Source organism: Monodon monoceros, unplaced genomic scaffold (assembly GCF_005190385.1).
Source record: "Monodon monoceros isolate NGI ecotype Baffin Bay Population unplaced genomic scaffold, NGI_Narwhal_1 Super_Scaffold_12, whole genome shotgun sequence".
NCBI classification, from domain to species: domain Eukaryota; kingdom Metazoa; phylum Chordata; class Mammalia; order Artiodactyla; family Monodontidae; genus Monodon; species Monodon monoceros.
The window spans coordinates 49,707,310-49,734,015 of record NW_021703768.1 but is presented as its reverse complement, the minus strand read 5'-3'; the positions used below and the strand labels follow the sequence as shown (position 1 = coordinate 49,734,015).

The window sequence follows — 26,706 nt, the reverse complement described above, 5'->3', positions numbered from 1 at the left end:
ATGAAGTCTAAATACCTCGAAGTATCCCAAACAGCATTTAGAAGAGCTAGAAAAGCGCTGAATAGAACTGCACTTAATTTAATAGATGAGAGGTGATTCATGACTAGGAACATTAAGACAAATTACTACTTTTTGAGACTACAGGTTGCCTAGTGACTAATACTTAGGGAGGAAATTGCTGAAAATATTTGATGTCATGTTTTTATGTAAAATCTTGACTCAAACTAGAGTATTATTCAGCTAGTGTCAGCAGCATCAAATAAAGAATCATATTTACAATTTTTAACTATCAGCAAATGATTTAGAAATTACTGTTTCATGTGCATGTGTATAAAATAAATTGATATCTTTTTCCTATGTTTTCTTCTGGAAGCTTTTATAGTTTTAGTTTTTTTGATCAATGATTCATTCCGAGTTAATTTTTTTGTGTCAAGTACTTCTTTGAAGAAATGATCTGGTGATGTGTCCAAAACTATTTGTGGAAATGTTGACACATGTTTAGGATTTGACTACATCAAAGAGTAGTTTTGAACATCTCAGCTTTCATATATTGCAAGAAAACTATCAACATTTGCTTAACAGCATTAGTACATATGAGGGAGAAATGAAAAGAAAAAGTAAAACTGCAGGGTTAATATTCTTCCAATTTCATAATTCAATTCCTGATTTGCAGGTATATTATTTATGTTTCTCTGATGCTTAATCAATATGATAGTAAACATGAAATTTATTAAGAAAAGCTTTCTGATTTGATTTACATCCCTCATTGCATATGATTAAATTTAGTGACTTAGAACCAAATACGTGGAAAATGTTTTTTTAGTTTTGACTGAAACTATATACAACTTCTCCCTAGAGAGACACTGGCAATGAGGTTTTCAGTTAAATATTTCTTACTGAAATATTTTTCTTAAACACCAAATTTATTATTTCAAATATTGTTTCACCTAGCTATATGAGTTCAATAAACATCATTAAATATCTTCAAACTCATGAATTTCTCATTTTAAGTAATCTATATAAATATTTCAAAAAGCTGTTTTCTCATTTCAGTAAATACATGTTAGCTAGCAAGTGAAAGACAAATTTAGAATATAATGATAGTCCCATAAATATTAATTTTTTGAAATTTCTATTAAATATTTCATGTCTTAAGATACTGTATTAAAACTGCATAGTTGATAGAATTTTTTAAATGCTGATGGTACTTTTCCAAATGTTTTTGTTCACTCCGACAGTGGAAAAACTTTATTATTTCAATCACTTTATTATCTAACATAAATTCATGATGTTCCCTTAATTTTTTTCCTCACTGACTGCTGCAAAAATTCTTTACTTTGCCAGAAACATTAATAGAACATGACTGACATTCTGATGAAATGTATTTAGAACCTTCAACTTCTAATGATACAATTCTTAAGCACCTTTGCATCCAAAGTTTATATCATTAAGCAATAACAAATCACTATATTTTGCTGAAATAATAAAAATATTTTTCATTCCAGAAATAAAGATTACTTTTACTTTGCACCGAGTCCTAAAGTTTCAAGAGGTTCCAGATCGTTCTAAATTCTTCAACATATCAGAAGATGTTCTACACTGCAATTTATTATTAACATAATTTCTTCATTGTACTCCTGCACATTCAAAAGATTTATTTACAAAACAGAAATGATAGGGACTTCCCTGGTGGTCCAGTGGTTAAGACTTCGCCTTCCAATGCAGGGGGTGTGGGTTCATCCCTGGTCGGGAAGTTAAGATCCCACATGCCTCGCAGCCAAAAAACCAAAACATAAAACAGAGGCAGTATTTTAACAAATTCAATAAAGACTTTAAAAATGGTCCACATCAAAAGAAAAAAAATGATAAACTGCTTCATAGTAAAATTTATACTATTAATTATTTACAGCATTTATCAAGGTTATTATTATACTATTTTCTAGTTAGCAGGGACTTATTACAATATTTTTAAAATTTCAATTTTAAAAATCAAAGAGGAGGGAACACATCCTAACTCATTCTATGAGGCCAGCATGATCCTGGTAATAAAGCCCAACAAAGATAATACAAAAAAGAAAAGCTACAGATCAGTGTCTCTTACAAACACTAATACAAAAATCTTCAACAAAGTACTAGTAAACAGAATTCAGCAACATATTAAAAAGATGATACACCATAACCAAATGAGATTTATTCCAGGAATGGAAGGATGATTCAACATATGAAAATCAATCAAGATAACACACCACATTAACAGAATAAAGGATAAAAAAACCATGATCACCTTGATAGATATAGAAAAGCATGTAACAAAATTCAATACCCTTTCATGATAAAAACAGTGAATAAATTAGGAATAGGGAGAAAATATCTCAACATAATAAATGCCATATATGAAAACCCATGATGAACATCAGACTGAATGACAAAAGACTGAGAAGATCTCATCCTTTAATATCAGGAACAAAACAAGGATGCCAAATTTCACCACTTCTATTTAACACAGTACTGGAAGTTCTAGCCAGAACAATTAGGCAAGCAAAAGAAATAAAATGCATCAAAACTGGGAAGGAAGAAACAAAATTGTGTTTCCAGATCATATGTTCTTTTATGTAGAAAATCCCAAAGATTCCTCCAAAAAAACTGTTAGAAAATATGAACTCAGCAAAGCAGCAGAATACAAAGTCAACAAAAATCAGTTGCACTTCTATACATGAGCAATGAACAATCTAAAAAAGAAATTACAAAAACAATTCTATTTTATTACCATCAAAAAGAATAAAATGCTTAGGAATTAATTTAACCAAGGAGGTGAAAGACTTGTATAATGAAAAATATAAAACACTCCTTATTAAGACATAAATAAATGGAAATACATCCCATGTTCATGGACTGCAAGACTTAATATTAAGATGTCAATACTACTCAAAGCAATCTACAATTTCAATGCAAGCTCTGTCGAAATCCCAATGACACTTTTTGCAGAAATAGAAAAACCCATCCTAAAATTCATATAGAATCTCAAGGGACCCTGAATAGACGAAACTATCACCCAAAATATGAAAAAAAGCCAGAGCATTCACACTTTTGGATTTCAACATGCCTTACAAAGCTTTAGTAATCAAAATTATGTGATAATCATACAAAGATAGACATATAGACATGGAACAGGATACGGAGCTCACAAATAAACCCTTGCCTATAATGGTCAAATGACTTTTGACAAGAGTGCCAAGATCATTCAATGGGGAAAGGACACTCTTTTCAACAAATGGCACTGTAAAAACTGAAAAGCCACATGCAAAAGAATGAAGCTGGACCCTCAACTCATACCATATACAAAATTCAACTTAAAATGGGTCAGAGATAAATAACAAGGACACACTGTATAGCACAGGGCATTATAGCCATTATCTTATAATAACATTTAGTGGAGTATAATCTGTAAAAAAATAATGAATCACTATGCTGTACACCTGAAACTAATATAATATTGTAAACCAACTATACTTCAATTGGAAAAAAAAAAGGGGGGGTCAAAGAACTAAAGGTAAGACCTAAACTATAAAACTCGTAAACAAAAAAACAGTACAAAAGCTTCACTACACTGAATTTGGCAGTGATTTCTTGGATATGGCACCAAAGGCATAAGCAATAAAAGGAAAAAATTAAGACATACTGAACTTCTTGAAAATTAAAAAATTTTGTGCATCAAAAGATACTATCAACATAGTAAAACGGCAACCCACAAAACTTGTAAAAATATTTATAAATCATATATCTGATAAGAGATTAACATACAGAATACATAATTAACCCTAAAACTCAACAACAGAAAAACGGATTCAAAAATGGGCAAAAGGGCTTCCCTGGTGGCGCAGTGGTTGAGAGTCCACCTGCTGATGCAGGGGACACGGGTTTGTGCCCCGCTCCAGGAGGATCCCACATGCCGCGGAGCGGCTGGGCCCATGAGCCATGGCCGCTGAACCTGCACGTCCGGAGCCTGTGCTCCGCAAAGGGAGAGGCCACAACAGTGAGAGGCCTGCGTACCGCAAAAAAAAAAAAAAAAAGGGCAAAAGACTTAGACATTTCTCCAAATAAGATACACAAATGGCTAATGAACACATGAAAACATGCTCAACACCACTAATCATTAGGGAAATGCAAATCAAAATTACAATACGACTTCATACCCATTAAAGTGGACACTATCAAAAACAAAAACAAATGTTGGAAAGGATATGGAGAAACTGGAACCCTTGTGCACTGTGGATGGGAATTTTAAATGGTGGAGCTATGTGGAAAATAGTATGGTGGTTCCTTAAAAACTTAAAAATAGAATTACAACATGATCCAGCAATTCCACTTCTGGATATATACCCAAAAGAATTGAAAGCGGGTCACAAATAGATATCTGAGTACCCATGTTCATAGCAGCTTTATTCACTGTAGCTAAAATGTGGAAGCAACTCAAGTGTACACTGACTGATGAATGGATAAGTAGAGTGTGATAAATATATACCATGGAATATTATTCAGCCTTAAAAAAGAAGGAAATTCTGACATATCCTACAACATGATGAACTTTCAGGATATTATGCTAAGTGATATGTTAGTCACAAAAAGACAAATACAGTATGATTCAACTTATATGAGGTACCTTAGAGTAGTCAAAATCACATAGAAAGTAAAATGGTGTTTCCAGCGGCTACAGGGAGAGGGTAATGGGGAGTTATTCTTTAATGGATATAGAGGTTCAAGTTTTACAAGTCTGAAAGAGTTATGGAGAAGCATGGTGGTGATGATTGTACACTGTGAATATATTTAATACCACTGACCTGCACACTTAAAAACAGATAAGATAGTAAATTTTATGCTATGTGTATTTTATCACAAGAAAAAAAATTGGACAAAAAAATTTAACAGAGTAGACAGCTTTTCTTTCTCTTCCCACAGCACGATGGACAAAACTCTAACATAGTATTTATAATAATATTACAAAATTGCCTGTGTAAGTACTCTCTCCCTTAAAAGAATACTATCGGCTTGTCAAACCAGGTGTCTCCAGTGTCTAGTGGAGAAGTGCCTATTGCAGGATGTATAGGAGGCAGCAGAATGTGGTCGCTGAGATATCAGCTCTGAAGTGAGGTTGCTGGGGTCTGCATATCAATTCCATCATTTGCTAGCTTTGCAAACTTGACCAAGTCACTAAATCTCTCCAAGCCTCAGATTTCTCAGGTGTGAGATGGAAATAAAAATATTATTATCCATTGGGTTGTTGTGAGGAATTAAAATAATACATAAAATTTATATTGTTAAATATATTGTTATTATTAAAACCACTCAACAGATTTTGCTGAACTCAAGTGAATAAACTCTTTAAACTTTTAACATTATTCCATCACAGTTAAATTTAATGAAGCTAATGAAAAATCTGTCCTGCCTATTCATCAAAATAAAGTCTAGATTCTTTAATTACATTAGTCTAATTCTGGAAAAACTATATACATTCTACAGTTCACACTTCCTTACTCTGGATTTTCGTTAAAAGTGGAAATGGTAATACCTATTTCAGCCACAAACCAAAAGCTTTCACAAACTGCCCCTCCATTCTAGAGATCAGTCAAGCACATTCCACCTTCTACATTTTATAAATCTTAATAGATTAATGACTTAAGACATAAAAACCATATTTTAATATAATGTATGTAGTCTCAAGTAACCAACTCACTTAATAACCTATTCCTTACTTACTCAGGTGGTTGGTTTGTTACAGTATATTTTTAATAAGCTTCTGCTGAAAAAGTCATTTCCCACAATAATGATGACAGAAGCTCATTGCATGGCATTAAGAACAAGTTCATTAAGGAAATGAAACAAAGGTAGTACATGATTATATGTAAAGTATTCCTGTTTCATTTTATGTATGAGTTAACAAAAGCGGCAACCATAACAAATCAAAATTCTATCCTATGGCTAAGCAGAATAAAATTGCCTATTTTGAGAGAGAACAAAATTTAAGTTTCAACTGCCATTCACAGGTTTCTTTCTCCTTCTCCCAAATTATAGTATCAATACAACTTATTAAAGGTTTAAAATAACAAAAATATTTATTTCAATATCATCTGTTTGTTGAAAGTAATTCTATGAATGACTCAACTATGTACTATTTCATTCCGTATTCTTGAACATAATAAAATTTGATTCAGGGAAATAAATAAAGTTTAAATACTACAAGACTTTTATAGACTCATTATTTCACAAAATTATTTCCAATCTTTATTTGAATAAAGACCTCCTTCAATTTAAGTAAATTGATTCTTACCTCCTGATTAAATTTATGTGCCATCTCATTAAGTAGTGAGGAAAAGAAACTAGTGTTTTGTAGCAGGACTCGACCCATAACGCCGAGATACGTTGACATCACTACAGGATACCTCTGTACAATTAAAATACAGCATATGTAAAACTGTGTTATGGTACAAATATAAACAATCATTGACAAAAAGTAACAATCAACAGGGATATGAAATAACAATATTCTTCTTTAGAATGCTTCTTAGAATGAACTGCTTCTTTAGAATGAACACCAATATTGCCTGAGTTCTAACTAAATATATGTCATACAAGGTAATATATATGTATTATGTACATAGTTATATGGATTATATATGTGAAGAAGAAATAATTTTCCAATGAATAAGGAAAATAATTAAAATAGAACCCTAGAATCCAATACTAACTTTAGAAGCTTAAGAAAAATCTTACCTCCCCTTCTATAATACCTCTGAAAACACAGGGTAGAATTGGTTGAAACATTTGCGGGCTTAATACTGGGTTCACTTTAAGGGCATTTTCCACAACCTAAAAACCAAAATGACACATTGGTAATGCTTAATAATGCAAGTCACTGCTTTATGCAAAACACAGGTAAAGAAAACAATGTATTAAATATCACATATATACAAGTACATGAAGTATTCAATATCCTAGACACACTTTTATAAGATAATCCATTAAAAATTACAATTCGATTTTAAGTATGTAATATTTAGAGTTATACATCTTACATAGAATTATAATTAATCCCATTTTGATAACAGATATGTTGTTAATGTACTTCTTATCTTTGCATTTTAAATAAATAACCCTTATAAAACGTTAATGTCTGTTTAATGTTTTATAATGTTTAATGTCTTATTGAGGCAATAAAAGGCACTTCAAAAGTATTTTAATAGTGAAAAGGGAAATCAGTAACAACTACACTCACTATCCAAAAATAAGTCTACATTTAAATTTATCCATAAATTGGATGGAAAAGGGCATGTTGCATATATACTGCATATTTACTAAACGAGAAATAATCTTATTTTATTTATAATACAATCACACAGATTATTAACCATGCACATTGTTACAGATGAAAATTTGAAACATAAATTACTTTTATCTGAGTGAGATGGGCTCCCTCTATAACAAAGACAGGCAGCATGAAATTCAAACTGGGGCGGGATTTGTTTGTTTGTTTGTTCCAGGGCTGGGGAGAGAGGGGCGGAGTGAGGAAGGCAGTGGTCAGAAAGCAGCAGTGAGGTCCAAGAAGAAATGTCCATACTTCTAGCCCCACTGCTTGCAGGGTAAGAATGAAAGCAGACACCATTTGAGAGGGTTGTGGGCAAGTACCAGTCTCAAGGCAGAGCCAGGTTTCCCTTAAAATGTCCAGCAATGTTTCTCAAGACTGACTATTGGCATTCTGAGTGGGACAAGTGTTTACTGTGCAGGACTATTCCACCTATCGAGGGGTTTTTAGCATCTCTGATCTCTGTTCATTATGTGCCAATGGCATGCTCCCAACACAGCAACAAATACACCTCGTGCATTTCAAAACATTCTCAAGGTAAGCAAACAGTACAATGAATGACAACATCCTCTAATTTTGTGCAAGAAGTAAAAGGAATGTGCAAAGAAAAGTCTAAAAATACAATAACTTTTACTGTGGGCCGAACACCATGCTATCTAATAAGAAATATAGGATAAAAGATATCACAGTTCCTGATTAAAAGCAACAGGAGATGATGAGACTCAGAACATGATTAAATCTGACCTCAATAAGGTTTACTTTGTCAAAAAATTAGATTTGGAATAGAAGGGGAAGGTGTAGATAAGCTACCCAGAGGCAGATGTCACCAGACATTTTATCTATGAATGGAAAGCAAGGCCATCTGCTGATTGTTAGACACACTATAACTTCATTCCCTCCTAAAACCCCACTAAACTTATATAAAAAGATTTTAAAGGGAGGGTGAATAATTTTTAAAGGACAAAAGGAACGAGAGATGAATACTGGAAGGTACAAAGAAATTCAAGAGGTAACTGACTTATCAGATGAGAGAAAGCTGAAATCTAAGGTTACAATAGAGAAAGCTGAGAGCAACTCGATGCACATCAGATGTATCTTCTCCCTACCTCTTCCCACCAAAAACCACAGGAATTAGCAGAGCCATACATCTTTGAAAAGGAGGGTAAAGGAAAAGCTAAAAATAAGACAGGTTGGAGGTCTACTTAGGAAACAAATTGCCAGATATTCCCTAATCTGCATATTTGGGCAACTGACCTTCCCCCACGCCAGGAGAAGACAGTGTATTTTCTTTAAAGGGTCTAAAAGAGAGACTTTCCAGACTAAAAGGGCCCAGGAGTGCCTGGTACTATTAATTTAAAAAACCCTAAATCAAGGTACACCACTGTAAAATTTCAGAACACTAGGAAAAAGAAAAAGAAGCTACAAGCTTGGGGAGGGGGAGCAAGGTGGGGGAGTTAGCATGGCTCTGAAAGAGACTTCTTCAAGAAAATTAAAGTAATAAAATCCTTATGGGTCAATGTGTCTGAACATATTGAACAGAGACAAGTGGCAGAGAACTCAGTGCACTTAAAAAATTACACTAAAAAAATTATTAACTCCAAAGATTACAGAAGTTTGTACAGAAAAGGAAAAGTAATCACATATTTAAGATTATGACTTTTAAAATGTAAATTCACTGAAACGTACGATTCAATAAAATCCAGCTGTCATTATGCACTTTCTTTATATATAAAGGTACAGTATGTAAAGGATTCACTTATTTCAGAACTAAAATGGAGTCTTTGTATTCAAAAAGTTAGGAACCATAGAAACAATGAGATCCTTTCTGAAAAATTATGCAGGAAAATGCCACTATCAGACTTGGAGGCAAGGACTGTGGATCAGAATCAAGAGAAAATCAGAAAGCAGAGCTGATCAGATATAAAAAACCAATTGAACAGCTGACCAGAGGTGAAGAAGTCTGGGATTACTCCTAGTTTTCACGTTTGGTCAGTGGGTACAATCGTGATGCCGTTAATAATAGTGAGGCTTCGGGGGGACCTTGAAGATGGCGGAAGAGTAAGACGCGGAGATCGCCTTCCTCCCCACGGATACACCAGAAATACATCTACACGTGGAACAACTCCTACAGAACACCTACTGAACGCTGGCAGAAGACCTCAGACCTCCCAAAAGGCAAGAAACTCCCCATGTACCTGGGTAGGGCAAAAGAAAAAAAGAAAAAACAGAGACAAAAGAATAAGGACGGCTCCTGCACCAGTGGGAGGGAGCTGTGAAGGAGGAAAAGTTTCCACACACTAGGAAGCCCCTCCGCGGGCGGAGACTGCGGGAGGCGGAGGGGGGAGCTTCGGGACCGCGTAGTAGTGCACAGCGACGGGTGCGGAGGGCAAAGCGGGGAGATTCCCACACAGAGGATCGGTGCCGACCGGCACTCACCAGCCCGAGAGGCTTGTCTGCTCACCCGCTGGGGCGGGCGGGGCTGCGACCTGAGGCTCCGGTTTTGGCTTTGGACGGAGTGCAGGGAGAGGACCGGGGTTGGCGGCATGAACATAGCCTGAAGGGGTTAGTGCACCACGACTAGCCGGGAGGGATTTCGGGGAAAAGCCTGCACCTGCCGAAGAGGCAAGAGACTTTTTCTTCCCTCTTTGTTTCCTGGTGCGCGAGGAGAGGGGATTAAGAACGCTGCTTAAAGGAACTCCAGAGACGGGCGCGAGCCGCGGCTAAAAGCTCGAACCCCAGAGACGGGCGCGAGCCGCGGCTAAAAGCGCAAACCCCAGAGAGGGGCAGGAGACGCTAAGGCTGCTGCTAACGCCACCAAGGGGCCTGTGTGCGAGCACAGGTCACTCTCCACACCCCTCTTCCGCGGAGCCTGTGCAGCCCGCCACTGCCGGGTTCCCGAGATCCAGGGACAACTTCCCTGGGAGAACGCACGGCGGGCCTCAGGCTGGAGCAACGTCACGCCGGCCTCTGCCGCAACGTCACGCCGCCTCTGACGCCGCAGGCCCGCCCCGCACGCAGTGCCCCTCCTTCCCCCCCCCCACCCCCGGCCTGAGTGAGCCGGAGCCCCCAAATCAGCGGCTTCTTTAACCCCGTCGTGTCTGGGCAAAAAACAGACGCCCTCCAGCGACCTACACGCAGAGGCAGGGCCAAATCCAAAGCTGAGCTCCTGTGAGCTGTGAGAACAAAGAAGAGAAAGGGAAATCTCTCCCAGCAGCCTCAGAAGCAGCGGATTAAAGCTCCACAATCAACTTGATGTACCCTGCATCTGTGGAATACCTGAATAGACAAGGAATGATCCCAAATTGAGGAGGTGGACTTTGAGAGCAAGATCTATGATTTTTTTCCCTTCTCCTCTTTTTGTGAATGTGTACGTGTATGCTTCTGTGTGAGATCTTGTCTGTATACTCTTGCTTCCACCATTTGTCCTAGGGTTCTATCCGTCCATGGTTTTTTTTTAAATTTTTTTCTTAATAATTAATTTTAATTGTAATAACTTTATTATACTTTACCTTCGTTCTTTCTTTCTTTCCTTCCTTCCTTCCCTCCTTTAGACAACGAATCACCCCAAATTGAGGAGGTGGTCTCTGAGAGCAAGATTTATGATTTTTCCCCCTTTACCTCTTTTTGTGAAGGTGTATGTGTATGCTTCTGTGTAAGATTTTCTCTGTATAGCTTTGCTTCCAACATTTGTCCTAAGGTTCTATCCGTCCCTTTTCTTTTTTTTTCTAAATATTTTTAATTCAATAACTATATTATACTTTATTTTATTTTTACTGTATCTTCTTTGTCTTTTTTCCTTCTTTCCCTCCTTCCTTCCTTCCTTCCTCCCTCCCTCCCTCCTTTCTTTCCTTCTTTGCTTCTTTCTTCCTTCCTTCCTTTCCTCCTTTCCTTCTTTCTTTCCTCATACTTCTACTAATTCTCTCTACTTTTTCTCCCTTTTATTCTGAGCCGTGTGGATGAAAGGCTCTTGGTGCTCCAGCCAGGAGTCAGGGCTCTGCCTCTGAGGTAGGAGAGCCAACTTCAGGACACTGGTCAACAAGAGACCTCCCAGCTCCACATAATATTAAACGGCGGAAATCTCCCAGAGACCTCCATCTTAACACCAGCACCCAGCTTCACTCAACGACCAGCAAGCCACAGTGCTGGACAACCTATGCCAAACAACTAGCAACACAGGAACACAACCCCACCCATTAGCAGAGAGGCTGCCTAAAATCATAATAAGGCCACAGACACCCCAAAACACACCACCAGACGTGAACCTGCCCACTAGAGAGACAAGATCCAGCCTCATCCACCACAACACAGGCACTAGTCCCCTCCACCAGGAAGCCTACACAACCCACTGAAACAACCTTAGCCACTGGAGACAGACATCAAAAACAACGGGAACTACGAACGTGCAGCCTGCAAAAAGGAGACCCCAAACACAGTAAGATAAGCAAAATGAGAAGACAGAAAAACACAAAGCAGATGAAGGAGCAAGATAAAAACCCACCAGACCTAACAAATGAAGAGGAAATAGGCAGTCTACCTGAAAAAGAATTCAGAATAATGATAGTAAAGATGATCCGAAATCTTGGAAGTAGAATGGACAAAATGCAAGAAACAGTTAACAAGGACCTAGAAGAAATAAAGATGAAACAAGCAATGATGAACAACGCAATAAATGAAATTAAAAGTACTCTAGATGGGATCAATAGCAGAATAACGGAGGCAGAAAAACGGATAAGTGACCTGGAAGATAAAATAGTGGAAATAACTACTGCAGAGCAGAATAAGGAAAAAAGAATGAAAAGAACTGAGGACAGTCTCAGAGACCTCTGGGACAACATTAAACGCACCAACATTCGAATTATAGGGGTTCCAGAAGAAGAAGAGAAAGGGACTGAGAAAATATTTGAAGAGATTATAGTTGAAAACTTCCCTAATATGGGAAACGAAATAGTTAATCAAGTCCAGGAAGCACAGAGAGTCCCATACAGGATAAATCCAAGGAGAAACACACCAAGACACATATTAATCAAACTGTCAAAAATTAAATACAAAGAAAGCATATTAAAAGCAGCAAGGGAAAAACAACAAATAACACACAAGGGAATCCCCATAAGGTTAACAGCTGATCTCTCAGGAGAAACCCTACAAGCCAGAAGGGAGTGGCAGGACATACTGAAAGTGATGAAGGAGAAAAACCTGCAACCAAGATTACTCTACCCAGCAAGGATCTCATTCAGATTTGATGGAGAAATTAAAACCTTTACAGACAAGCAAAAGCTGAGAGTTCAGCACCACCAAACCAGCTCTACAACAAATGCTAAAGGAACTTCTCTAGACAAGAAACACAAGAGAAGGAAAAGGCCTATAATAACGAACCCAAAACAATATAGAAAATGGGAATAGGAACATACATATCGATAATTACCTTAAATGTAAATGGACTAAATGCTCCCACCAAAAGACACAGATTGACTGAATGGATACAAAAACAAGACCCATATATTTGCTGTCTACAAGAGACCCACTTCAGACCTAGAGACACATACAGACTGAAAGTAAGGGGATGGAAAAAGATATTCCATGCAAATGGAAACCAAAAGAAAGCTGGAGTAGCAATTCTCATATCAGACAAAATAGACTTTAAAATAAGGACTATTAAAAGAGACAAAGAAGGATACTACATAATGATCAACGGATCAATCCAAGAAGAAGATATAACAATTGTAAATATTTATGCACCCAACATAGGAGCACCTCAATACATAAGGCAAATACTAACAGCCATAAAAGGGGAGATCGACAGTAACACATTCATAGTAGGGGACTTTAACACCCCACTTTCACCCATGGACAGATCATTCAAAATGAAAATAAATAAGGAAACACAAGCTTTAAATGATACATTAAACAAGATGGACTTAATTGATATTTATAGGACATTCCATCCAAAAACAACAGAATACACATTTTTCTCAAGTGCTCATGGAACATTCTCCAGGATAGAGTCACAAATCAAGCCTTGGTAAATTTAAGAAAATTGAAATTGTATCAAGTATCTTTTCTGACCACAACGCCATGAGACTAGATATCAATTACAGGAAAAGATCTGTAAAAAATACAAACACATGGAGGCTAAACAATACACTACTTAATAATGAAGTGATCACTGAAGAAATCAAAGAGGAAATAAAAAAATACCTAGAAACAAATGACAATGGAGACACAACGACCCAAAACCTGTGGGATGCAGCAAAAGCAGTTCTAAGGGGGAAGTTTATAGCAATACAAGCCCACCTTAAGAAGCAGGAAACATCTCGAAAAAACAACCTAACCTTGCACCTAAAGCAATTAGAGAAAGAAGAACAAAAAAACCCCAAAGCTAGCAGAAGGAAAGAAATCATAAAAATCAGATCAGAAATAAATGAAAAAGAAATGAAGGAAACGATAGCAAAGATCAATAAAACTAAAAGCTGGTTCTTTGAGAAGCTAAACAAAATAGATAAACCACTAGCCAGACTCATCAAGAAAAAAAGGGAGAAGACTCAAATCAATAGAATTAGAAATGAGAAAGGAGAAGTAACAACTGACACTGCAGAAATAAAAAAAATCATGAGAGATTACTACAAGCAAGCCAGACTCATCAGGAAAAAAAGGGAGAAGACTCAAATCAATAGAATTAGAAATGAGAAAGGAGAAGTAACAACTGACACTGCAGAAATAAAAAAAATCATGAGAGATTACTACAAGCAACTTTATGCCAATAAAATGGACAATCTGGAAGAAATGGACAAATTCTTAGAAATGCACAACCTGCCAAGAATGAATCAGGAAGAAATAGAAAACATGAAGAGACCAATCACAAGCACTGAAATTGAAACTGTGACTAAAAATCTTCCAACAAACAAAAGCCCAGGACCAGATGGCTTCACAGGTGAATTCTATCAAACGTTTAGAGAAGAGCTAACACCTATCCTTCTCAAACTGTTCCAAAATATAGCAGAGGGAGGAACACTCCCAAATTCCTTCTATGAGGCCACCATCACCTTGATACCAAAACCAGACAAGGATGTCACAAAGAAAGAAAACTACAGGCCAATATCACTGATGAACATAGATGCAAAAATCCTCAACAAAATACTAGCAAACAGAATCCAACAGCACATTAAAAGGTTCATACACCATGATCAAGTGGGGTTTATTCCAGGAATGCAAGGATTCTTCAATACACGCAAATCTATCAATGTGATAAACCATATTAACAAATTGAAGGAGGAAAACCATATGATCATCTCAATAGATGCAGAGAAAGCTTTCGACAAAATTCAACACCCATTTATGATAAAAACCCTGCAGAAAGTAGGCATAGAGGGAACTTTCCTCAACATAATAAAGGCCATATATGACAAGCCCACAGCAAACATCATCCTCAATGGTGAAAAACTGAAAGCATTTCCACTAAGATCCGGAACAAGACAAGGTTGCCCACTCTCACCACTCTTATTCAACATAGTTTTGGAAGTTTTAGCCACAGCAATCAGAGAAGAAAAGGAAATAAGAGGAATCCAAATCGGAAAAGAAGAAGTAAAGCTGTCACTGTTTGCAGATGACATGATACTATACATAGAGAATCCTAAAGATGCTACCAGAAAACTACTAGAGCTAATCAATGAATTTGGTAAAGTAGCAGGATACAAAATTAATGCACAGAAATCTCTGGCATTCCTATACGCTAAGGATGAAAAATCTGAAAGTGAAATCAAGAAAACACTCCCATTTACCATTGCAACAAAAAGAATAAAATATCTAGGAATAAACCTACCTAAGGAGACAAAAGACCTGTATGCAGAAAATTATAAGACACTGATGAAAGAAAATAAAGATGATACAAATAGATGGAGAGATATACCATGTTCTTGGATTGGAAGAATCAACATTGTGAAAATGACTCTACTACCCAAAGCAATCTACAGATTCAATGCAATCCCTATCAAACTACCACTGGCATTTTTCACAGAACTAGAACAAAAAATTTCACAATTTGTATGGAAACACAAAAGACCCCAAATAGCCAAAGCAATCTTGAGAACGAAAAACAGAGCTGGTGGAATCAGGCTTCCTGACTTCAGACTATACCACAAAGCTACAGTAATCAGGACAGTATGGTACTGGCACAAAAACAGAAAGATATATCAATGGAACAGGATAGAAAGCCCAGAGATAAACCCACGCACATATGGACACCTTATCTTTGATAAAGGTGGCAGGAATGTACAGTGGAGAAAGGACAGCCTCTTCAATAAATGGTGCTGGGAAAACTGGACAGCTACATGTAAAAGTATGAGATTAGATCACTCCCTAACACCATACACAAAAATAAGCTCAAAATGGATTAAAGACCTAAATGTAAGGCCAGACACTATCAAACTCTTAGAGGAAAACATAGGCAGAACACTCTATGAAATAAATCACAGAAAGATCCTTTCTGACCCACCTCCTAGAGTAATGGAAATAAAAACAAAAATAAACAAATGGGACCTAATGAAACTTCAAAGCTTTTGCACAGCAAAGGAAACCATAATCAAGACCAAAAGACAACCCTCAGAATGGGAGAAAATATTTGCAAATGAAGCAACTGACAAAGGATTAATCTCCAAAATTTACAAGCAGCTCATGCAGCTCAATAACAAAAAAACAAACAACCCAATCCAAAAATGGGCAGAAGACCTAAATAGACATTTCTCCAAAGAAGATATACAGAATGCCAACAAACACATGAAAGAATGCTCAACATCATTAATCATTAGAGAAATGCAAATCAAAACTACAATGAGATATCATCTCACACCAGTCAGAATGGCCATCATCAAAAAATCTAGAAACAATAAATGCTGGAGAGGGTGTGGAGAAAAGGGAACACTCTTGCACTGCTGGTGGGAATGTGAATTGGTTCAGCCACTATGGAGAACAGTATGGAGGTTCCTTTAAAAACTACAAATAGAATTACCATATGACCCAGCAATCCCACTACTGGGCATATACCCTGAGAAAACCAAAATTCAAAAAGAGTCATGTACCAAAATGTTCATTGCAGCTCTATTTACAATAGCCTGGAGATGGAAACAACCTAAGCGCCCATCATCGGATGAATGGATAAAGAAGATGTGGCACATATATACAATGGAATATTACTCAGCCTTAAAAAGAAATGAAATTGAGCTATTTGTAATGAGATGGATAGACCTAGAGTCTGTCATACAGAGTGAAGTAAGTCAGAAAGAAAAAGACAAATACCGTATGCTAACACATATATATGGAATTTAAGGGGAAAAAAATGTCATGAAGAACCTAGGGTTAAGACAGGAATAAAGACGCAGACCTACTGGAGAACGGACTTGAGGATATGGGGAGGGGGAAGGGTGAGCTCTGACAGGGCGAGAGAGAGTCATGGACATATACACACTAACAAACGTAGTAAGGTAGATAGCTAGGGGGAAGCAGCCGCAAGGCACAGGGATATTAGCTCGGTGCTTTGTGACAGCCTGGAGGGGTGGGATAGGGAGAGTGGGAGGGAGGGAGACGCAAGAGGGAAGACATATGGGAACATATGTATATGTATAACTGATTCACTTTGTTATAAAGCAGAAACTAACACACCATTGTAAAGCAATTATACCCCAATAAAGATGTTTAAAAAAAAAATAATAATAATAGTGAGGCTTCACTTTAGACATGGTGAACTTGAGAAACCTGTGGGAAAATCTGTATGGAATGGTCTTATTTCCACACACATAACACTCTATACAGTCCACTTTCTAGGGAAGGTATTGCAGTTGTGACCTAAAAGTCAGAGTTCAAATTATGACTATTTCCATAATGAAGAAGGTTCTTTCATAATGATCAGAATCCTACCAAACATTTTGATCAGCAGCACTGCTTTCACTTCTAAACAAGATTTTGAAAAATGCATCTAACGATTTCAGTGGTAATACACAATTTTGTATATTTTAAGTGAAATGCACGTATAGCCAGATGGCCAAACATGTCCAAGAAGGAAATAACACTAAAGACAACTGAAGCAATAACAGGTAGTTTATTAAAAGGTAATTTACAGATATTGAGAGAATTTAAATCATAAGTTACTCTTCTTGGGGGGAATCATTATGTTCTCAGGGATTTTAACATGTTTGATATGTTTTAATCCACTTAGTTTAGTTTTGTTTTGATGCTCAAACTGCCCCATTATTAGGCAGTGGGAGCCTAATTCAAGTTGACTCTTGCATCGTTTTGAGAAAATCCCACCTTCTCTTCCTTCTGGCACAAGGAGAGGTCCCCAGTTTATGTTGTGTCTCTCTTGCCCGAGCTCTGGAGTCAACCAGCAGGACACAGTATTTACAGACCATAATCTAGGTTCTAAGGTGCTCATTGCCACTGGATTGACACTGCTTCTAGGTCTTTGCTTACCCAGATTTAGGAAATTTAGTTTTCTCTTCCTGAGAAGTATATACCAATAATTCACCAAATTCAATTTAAGACTATAGCATTTTATATAACTTCTTTAATAGTTCCATCCTTCTTCCCTTATATTGAAAAATTCCAGATTCTAATAACCTTAACTTATTTGCTTCTAACTGCTATGTACAAAAATGTCCACATATGTACATATGGGTTTCAAAATAATAATACCGATATTACTGATAACAATAACAATACTGAAAGCAATTTATAATTTCCTTATGTTTCTTTTTGTTCTAACGTTATATCCCACCAGGGAGGTACATGTAAAATACTATTACTTGAAATATTCTCAGACAACTTATGCCACCAACATAATAATAGTTAGATTCAAATGTTTCCCTTTTTTTATGTTTAGAACTGCTTTTACTTTATTATTTTAAATCATGTGAAACATCTCTATGGCTTCAAACCCTAAAGTACAAAACATACATCCTGAAAGATCTAGCTTGCATTCTCTGTCCCTCTTTCCCCTACATAACTACTTTTCTTAATTTGGTTTATTTTTCCATTGCTATCTATGCTGCACTCTTTAAATACAAGAAAACTCTAAACACTGTTCCTTGCCTAACTCTAAAACTGTATACAGAGGTCATCTTCATTCCTTTCTAAGGCTGCACAGTACTCCTCTGTGTGGCTGAATAAGGTGCAGTACCGCCTATCATCCAATCACCTATTACTATTTTTATCAGCATTTTGCTATTACAAATAGAACTTCTTAACTTTACTTTCAATCCACCCCCTTTCTGAATATACCTGAAATAGTTTAGAAACAGACTATGTTTTTATAATATAATCCCTGTGAAAAATGTAGGCTTTTAGCTTGTGCCTTACACTCAAACAATTTTTTTGATTTAGGCTGACATTGCATACAAAGTGGTTAAGACCACGGATGCTTAAGTCAGAATGCCTATGTTTATAACATGGCTCCAATACTTACTAGTTGTGTGACCTTGGACAAGGTATTTATCTTTTTGTGATTTAATTTCTCATCTGTAAAAATGGGGAAAAGAACAGTACCACTGTCACAGGTTTATGTGAGGATTAAATGAACTCTATGCTATGTGCTTAGAAATGTGTATCATATAGTAAATGCTAGTATTAGCTATAATTATTACAGAATAAATTATACCTTAAAAATACGCGTGCCATCTTAAATAAGGCTTATCACAGTGAATAAAACCAACATGGCTCACTACTGCTTAATAAGACCATGATAAAAAAGATAATTTCTAAACTCAAGTTGGTATGTATACATATGGATAAATTTCAAATTTAAAAAAAAAGTTAAATTTGAGTATTTTTAGAATATAACTGTATTCATCTAGATAACTTGTTCCGAATCACAGAATACATTAAAGCCTATTTTTGCTCTGAAGGCAGGCATACTTGTCTCTCTATCCAATTTTTATAACATTGTAATTTTCTGCTTCAAAACAAAGAAGTTGCTTCCAGATACTGTCAGAAATTAGTATAACAGTGACACTTAGTCAAAAATATATTAAAAATGTGCATACTATATTAAGAAACAGTATCTGAGAGGTATTAAAAAATGGGAAAAAAATGAGCCAATATTAAAAACTATTATAACTTTATTGGAACTCTGAGAATAGGAAAATGCCAAAAATGTTGAGAGTTCTCTCAGCTTTCAAGTACAAGCATAAGAGAAACATTATCCTAAAATATTCTTTTATATAAAAAAAAGACGAATAATTTTTTCATGATAATTAGTATATTTCTAGTATTTAACATCCATTTAATAAACAATAAAATTCAGTTTCTGGGATTTCAAGTCAAATGCAGAGGTTTAGCTACAGCAATGTTATATAAAAATACAGTCTTAAACACATTATATAATTCAAGTATTCATATCCTATTTATGACCCCCTGGCTAGCATACTTAGAGAGAAACTGGTTTAATGTGTAACGCATGTTAAACGTTACAAATATTTCAATGTATATTTGGATGGTAGCTGATTTGTGCTGAATCATTCGATCAAAAAATATTAGGCACAACTGGGAGACAAATAATGACATTACCTTCTCTCAGTTCAAGGAAAAAGGAGAAACAAATAGATTTCTTTCTAGTAAAACTGTAAGGGTAGTGCTGTACATTATATAAATTTGGAATTTTTCATAATAAAATTTTTAAAAGAGCATGTTATTTTGAAAAGAAAGAATTTAAAACAATTATTTTTAAAAAGCCAGCTGAGATAACATGGTTCTGGAAAAAGAGTAAAATTCTATCGCTGTGCAAATCATCTACTTAAGTTATAAAAAACTTAACTAATGTACTATTTTAAATAAACATTTATTTACAAAAGATGGTCAAAGGAAGAGTTCCCTGGTGGCCTGTTTTCCCCCAAAGGGAGATTAAATAATTAGATAACTATATAATTAGATAAAAATAGCCAACACTTGTATTAGCTGATTACATGTTAGGCAATGTTACAAGTTCTTTATACATATAAGGTCATATAATCCTCACCACAACCTAAGGAAGTACGTAACATTTTTATTCCCATTTTACAGACGGAAAGTGAGGAGCAGAGATTAACTGGGTCACCTCACACAGCTGTGAAGTAGCAGGGCTAATATTCTAACCCTAGCAGTTTTGCTTAAGTCACCTGCTAAGTTACACTAAGTCTAATTATTTTGTAAGAATATAATTTAAAACAAATAGTAAAAGAAAATAAATATTCTCCTTAGGACATATCCTAAAAACTTGCCTCATTTTTCAAATAAATTTCACAATCCCATTCCATATGACTCAGAAAAAGTTGTCTTTCAATAATTACTTTACTAATAATATTGCAGAAAAGCAGGAGGAAAAAAACACTTTCAATTCAAATTTTTTCTGGTAGGTGTTTATAAACATAAGAAACAACCTTTTTTCATCACTTAGAATTTATAGATTATAATTTGTCACAGGGATTTCAGATAATATATAGTTACAGATTATTAAAAATCATATAGTACAACACCTTATATAATAAATAAGAGAATTTAAGTCCAAAATGTACTCAAGAATGTATAAGTAACAGAGCTGGGTGTACAAAACCAAGGCACAGGTCAAGGAGAGAATAACATTCCAAATGCAGTTATTATCTACTAAACTTAGGATCATGGAAAAGCTTACAGTCTAGTAAAGGAGAAAAAGATAAAACACACACATATTGAAAAATCTACAAAGGCAACATCAAAATGACACGACAATTTTCTCTCAAATTTCTATCACTCCCACATTGCCAATCAGTTATTCCTCAAACAGAATTAAGTCCAAAGTATCAATTCCTTATATCCCTACTTTCAGAGAAGAAATTATCTCCAAGGCAAAAGATGAAGCTGAGATTCTGTAAGATAGATGGAAGTTCCTCAACATAATTATATATTGCCACTATATCAGTTTGGTAAGGGCATAAATGCAATAAAAATTCACAAAAACAGTTTAGTAAACAACATGTCTAATGTTACTTGCTTGTAAGCTTTGGAGCTAGAACACTTTGAAATCGGTACAGGTGAGGATTGATAGACACATGGCAGTAGACTAGGCCTCCAGTATCTGGGGTCTTGACAAGCCACACACACAGATTTCTGTTATTACTCCTTCAGAACCCACAAGCTTCTCAGTAACAAGGGCATACATTCCCATCCTTTACCCCCTACTCTAAAAAAGAAACTGAAGAACCTATGAAATTAAAACCAGAGAGTTCTGCTGTATTTTCACTCTATATTTATCCACTTCTTAGTTTATAACAATTATTTTGGATTTAAGTTTCCATTGTGATTTCAAATATAAAACAGCAAATCAGAGAGTGTGAAAAATGTAATATGTTTGATAAACAACCTTTCTGGGAAAAATCAGAATTTACCGAAGTACTTTTTATTTCAACTCTTGTTAAAAGCCTTTACTTTACAAGATTTCTCTTACAAAGTCTAAGACGACATTCTAATATAACTGAATCATTCTTAAATTTCAACCTAAACATCTGTAAGACAGAGTTCATTTAAAAATGAATACTGAGACGAATACTACTCAGTCCCCTCTCCCTCCTCAATAAGTGCAGACATACTAATCGTCCTGTAGTGCTCCTCTGCCTCATAGTGACAGGCATCAGGCAGCTCTGACAATCTTGTCTTTTTATCTGGAAACACCAAGGTCATATGCCAGTTTCTTACTCTCTTCATCTAACATTATACCTACAGCTTCAATCACTACCAGTCTTGCCAGCTCTCTTAAAAAACAAACTCTTGCCCCTTCTACATACGCTCTAGACTTAAAATACCAATCTCCTGTATCATTCTGGCGCCATCTTCCTTTCTATTGGGTCACTTTCACCTACAAAATCTACTCAGATCAGATTTTCCTCACTGCCTCTCCACACACAAAAGCTATCTTTTTATTTTTTAACAGTAAATTCTTGTTATGGATTGACTTGTGCCCTGCCCCCTGCAAAAGATATGCTGAAGTCCTAATCCCAAGTACCTGTGAATGTGACCTTATGTGGAAATAGAGTCTTTGTAGATATAATTAAGATGAAGTTATTATGGTAGGCCCTTAATCCATTATGACTGGTGCCCTTAAAAGAAGAGAAGACAAAGATACAAGGAGAATGTCATGTGACAATCGAGGCAGAGACTGGAGTGACGCATGTATAAGCCAAGGAAGCCAGAAATTGCTAGCCACCACCAGAAGCTAAGAGAAAGGCATGGAACAGATTCTCCCCTAGAGTCTTCAGAGAGAGTATGGCCCTGCCAACACCTTGATTTCAGACCTGTAGTTTCCAGAACTCTGTGAGAGAGATAATCACTATAAATATTATAAATTAGTTCCTGTTGTTTTAAGCCACCCAGGTTGTGATACTTTGTTATGGTAGCCCTAGGAACAAATATAGTTCTTAATAATATAATCATTTTCTCATCACTTTATAATTTAACACTTCAGTAATCTGGCATATGAACCCCTCCAATTTATAGACACTAAAGGTTTTAAATAACACCATTATCCCCACCCTCAACAAACAATTCTCACAGTATTCTCTCTGTTCTTATTTTTGTTCACTTCTCTGCAGCACTTAACGCTGTATTAATCTAATTCACCCCACTAGGATTGCCAGAATTAGCAAATAGAAGTACTATGTTTTATCTGGTAACCCTAACCCTACCAAACATTTAAGACCCAGGTCCCATCTCAACCCTTTCTCCCTGAAAAATGTTCTCTGCAAAATGCTGGGTTAGATGACCACATCTATACTCCCAGAGTAACATAAAGCCAATGGACAGCAATGGCTCACACTAGAAAGTGCTCATGAAAATCACCTAGGGAACTTTTTAAAAAGAAATACTAACATCTTATGTCCTACCCAAATTTTCAAAAAGTTCACCAGGTAATCTGAGATACCTCTAATCCAAAACAACATAACACACTAAATATGGGCTGATTGCTTACATGCCTCCTTCCCCCAAAAGAATGAATTACTCAAGAGCAGAAACTGTGGTTTTTCTATCATGTATGCCTACCAGAACGCACTGAATACCAGTAACAGGGGTTGGCAAACAATACCCTTGGGCCAAATCCGAACAACTATATGATTGTGTAAATAAAGCCTTTTTGGATACAGCCACAGTCATTAATTTACATACCATCTATGCCTGCTTTCAATCCACAACAAAACATATAAATAGTTGAGACAAAGACTGTATGGCCCACAAAACCTAAAACATTTACTAGCTGGTCCTTTACAGAAAAAGTTTGCTGACCCCTGACCTATATGGTGAATGACTGGATAATCAACAATGATAGTAAATGCAACCAATTTGAAAATCAAATTAACATGCATATTAACACAGATATCTGGAGCTTTATAGGTGTATACATGTGTATAATGTCCAAAGAACAGCACATAAAATAGTGTAATGCTTGAATAAGTGCCAACTGATGATTACCCTTATTGGTTATTATGAAAGTCTTTACTGCCTGCACAAACTTATACCCACTTAGTCCCCCAAAATGTACTACGGGTTGTTGCTATGATTATTGTGGTTAACACATTTCTTACAATGAACCTCTTTGGGCAAACACTTTTTCATTTCACTGGGAGGAAATCAAATTGTTTTTAGGATCTAAAGCAATGCCATAGTTTTCACACAAAAAAATGCTACTTGGTTAAGCTATAGTAACACTTCACCTAACCAGCTCTCATATCTGACTTAAAACATAGCTAAGAAATTAGAAACAAAAAAGAGATGCTTTTAACAAAGTACACCTCATAAAATCCATACAAAATATGTGTGACACCTACATGTGAAGATATATTCATATATACATTTATATTTAAATATATACATTTGATACTCCTTTATCTTTAATATATAGATATATAAACATACAACTCAGAGACTGTTGGTTCTTAATTATACATAATTATATACAATAAAGATAATATATAGTGATTCTATAAAGATATAATGCATAAAGATTAACTCAGAGCCCATGGGTTCTTTTTTTGTTTGTAAGTTTTTTTTTTAATTCAGGTATAATTGACATATAACACTATATTAGTTTCAGGTATATAATGTAATGATTCAACATTGGTTCTTAGTTATACACAGTCCATAAAAACTTGGTACTCTAACTTCTAGAGCCGATCCAAATTAAAAGTACCAAATTATAGTGGGAATATTGTGTCCCAAAAGCAGGCTAACAAACTGGACAGGTGAGAAGTATCAGATGTCACCAGGCTTTGGATAATTTATAAAAGTTTTTAAAGCCTTGCTACACAAAGTGAAGTCTCAGGATGAGGGGGAGCTTTGAGTGGGGTCCCATCAGCAGAAAGTTAGTTAGAAATGTGGAATCTGCATTTTAACAACATCCTCAGGTGATCTATATGCACAAATTTGACACCCCTGGTCCAGAGGTATTAGACCAATTTAATACAGCTGAAAGAAAATATTCTGTCTAGAATTACTCTTCCCCTTCTTGCCCATCATCTAAACCCAAATGAAGGTCTAATTTCACAAAATACAGATGGAAAATGTACAACAATATTCATTAGAAAGATGACAGTACCTTTAGCACTTGAACTTGACCTTCTGTAGTAATTTCATTTAGCAGTTCACAAAAGGACTGACATAGACCTACTGCATATGTCTGAAATTCAATGAAAAGTCAAAATATACATATGAATATATCTGCAATATCAAAAAAGGTATAAAATTAAATTGGGGACTCATTATAATCTATTTGAGAATTAGATACTAAAGCTCTAAGCATATAAAATTTCAATTAGAACTCTTTAGGAAAAGTTTAAGAAATAAAAATAGTTTATTGGTATTCTAATTTTTGTAGAAATATAAGGATATATTTACATGTAGAGCATATTTTTTATGTTAAATAACATAATTCATGAGACTACATCACATCTGCCCCACAGTAGGCAATGCTTATGACGTTTTCTCCCCTTAAAGTAATAAATCAATCTATTAAATTTTGAAAAGGTTTCAAAATAAGATTCCTGATTTCAAATAAGAACCAATCAAAATAATAACTATACAAATTTTTACAATGCAAAAACTACAACATACCTGTAAAAATTCTGTTGATGATAAAAAGATATAACCATTGATGATCTTAAAGCAGGTTCTGAGACTTTCTGAACTTAGTTCTGCCAAAATAATAATTTTTTTAAAAAGAAAAAATTAATTCATTGTTCAAAATCAGTTTAAATGAAGTGACTTATTTAAAGCTAAGTTACATGCCCTTCTTTACAAATCTTTTCTGAATGCTATTCAGATGGCTAGTATATAAATATCTATCTAAAAACTGGCATTAACCTGTAACTTAATGCTTTCCCATATACCTCCCACTAGTTAAAACAACTTAGAAAATACGAAGCTCCCTTTTCTTCCCTTTCAGAAAATAACTACATGATCCAACCTTGCATTTCAAACTAAATTTCTAGTACCAGCATGGCAAACGACATGCAACTGAATCATTTTACCATCATATTTTGATATCTGCTTAAATGGGTTCACTCAATAAGCATTTACTGAGTGTCTATTGTGCTGGCACTCAACATGCTACCCTACTTACGAAAAGAGTCCCTGTTATATTCCGAAAATTATACTGTGTTTAGATATTCTCAATTCTTGGGCTTTGTTCTTCAAATCCACTCCTCTATGAAAAACCTACACATAAAAAATCTTCTTTAAAATGTTATTACCAGAATAGTATAGGAAAAGGATATTGTTTTTAATTATTCTTTTTCAAGTGCAAAGCAGAAAACTTGTTAAAACTGAAAATGATCAAATGTTTATGCAGTGTTATTTTACATGTCTTATCACATACAATAATGATACAATAGAACACAGATTACAGATGTATATTAATTATACAGATCAAAACATGACCCCAAAATATCATCTATATCTAAAATCTTTCATTCTGTATTGCTACTATTTTAGAAATCGTATTCACTTGCAATAGGACAGATTAAAAAATGTTTCCTGGCAAAAGTGTAGGCCCTGGGTTCTTACCTAACTCATATCGTAGCAAAGTGAGAAGATATTCTATTCAGGTGAGAATTACCCATACACTTTCACAAGAAAATAACAATCCCACTCAAAGCTCAAAATGTGTTTTAAAGGCATTATTTTCTATACTTTAGGGATTTAACATATTAGTTTAAAATGAGAATGTAGAGGGGACAGAAACTAACCAACTTGTTACCATGCTAACAGAAGACATAAAAAGAAATAATAAAGGCTGTCACCTAAATATTTTTCACAACAGAAGTAAGACAAAATCTCAGGATAAAGGGGTAGGCCATTACATTGGATAA

At 35.4% G+C, this 26,706-nt stretch overlaps 1 protein-coding gene across 1 annotated transcript in view; it reads right to left on the bottom strand.

Annotated features, from left to right (window-relative positions):
• IPO11 (importin 11) overlaps positions 1-26,706 on the bottom strand; it is a 215,564-nt gene that overhangs the window by 79,895 nt on the left and 108,963 nt on the right. Inside the window, exons 23-26 of the mRNA XM_029217487.1 lie at positions 25,451-25,530; positions 24,936-25,016; positions 6,769-6,864; positions 6,326-6,439 (exon numbers count right to left, since the gene is read on the bottom strand). Of these exons, the coding sequence (XP_029073320.1) occupies positions 6,326-6,439; positions 6,769-6,864; positions 24,936-25,016; positions 25,451-25,530 (371 nt within the window). The remainder of the gene's footprint in view (positions 1-6,325; positions 6,440-6,768; positions 6,865-24,935; positions 25,017-25,450; positions 25,531-26,706) is intronic.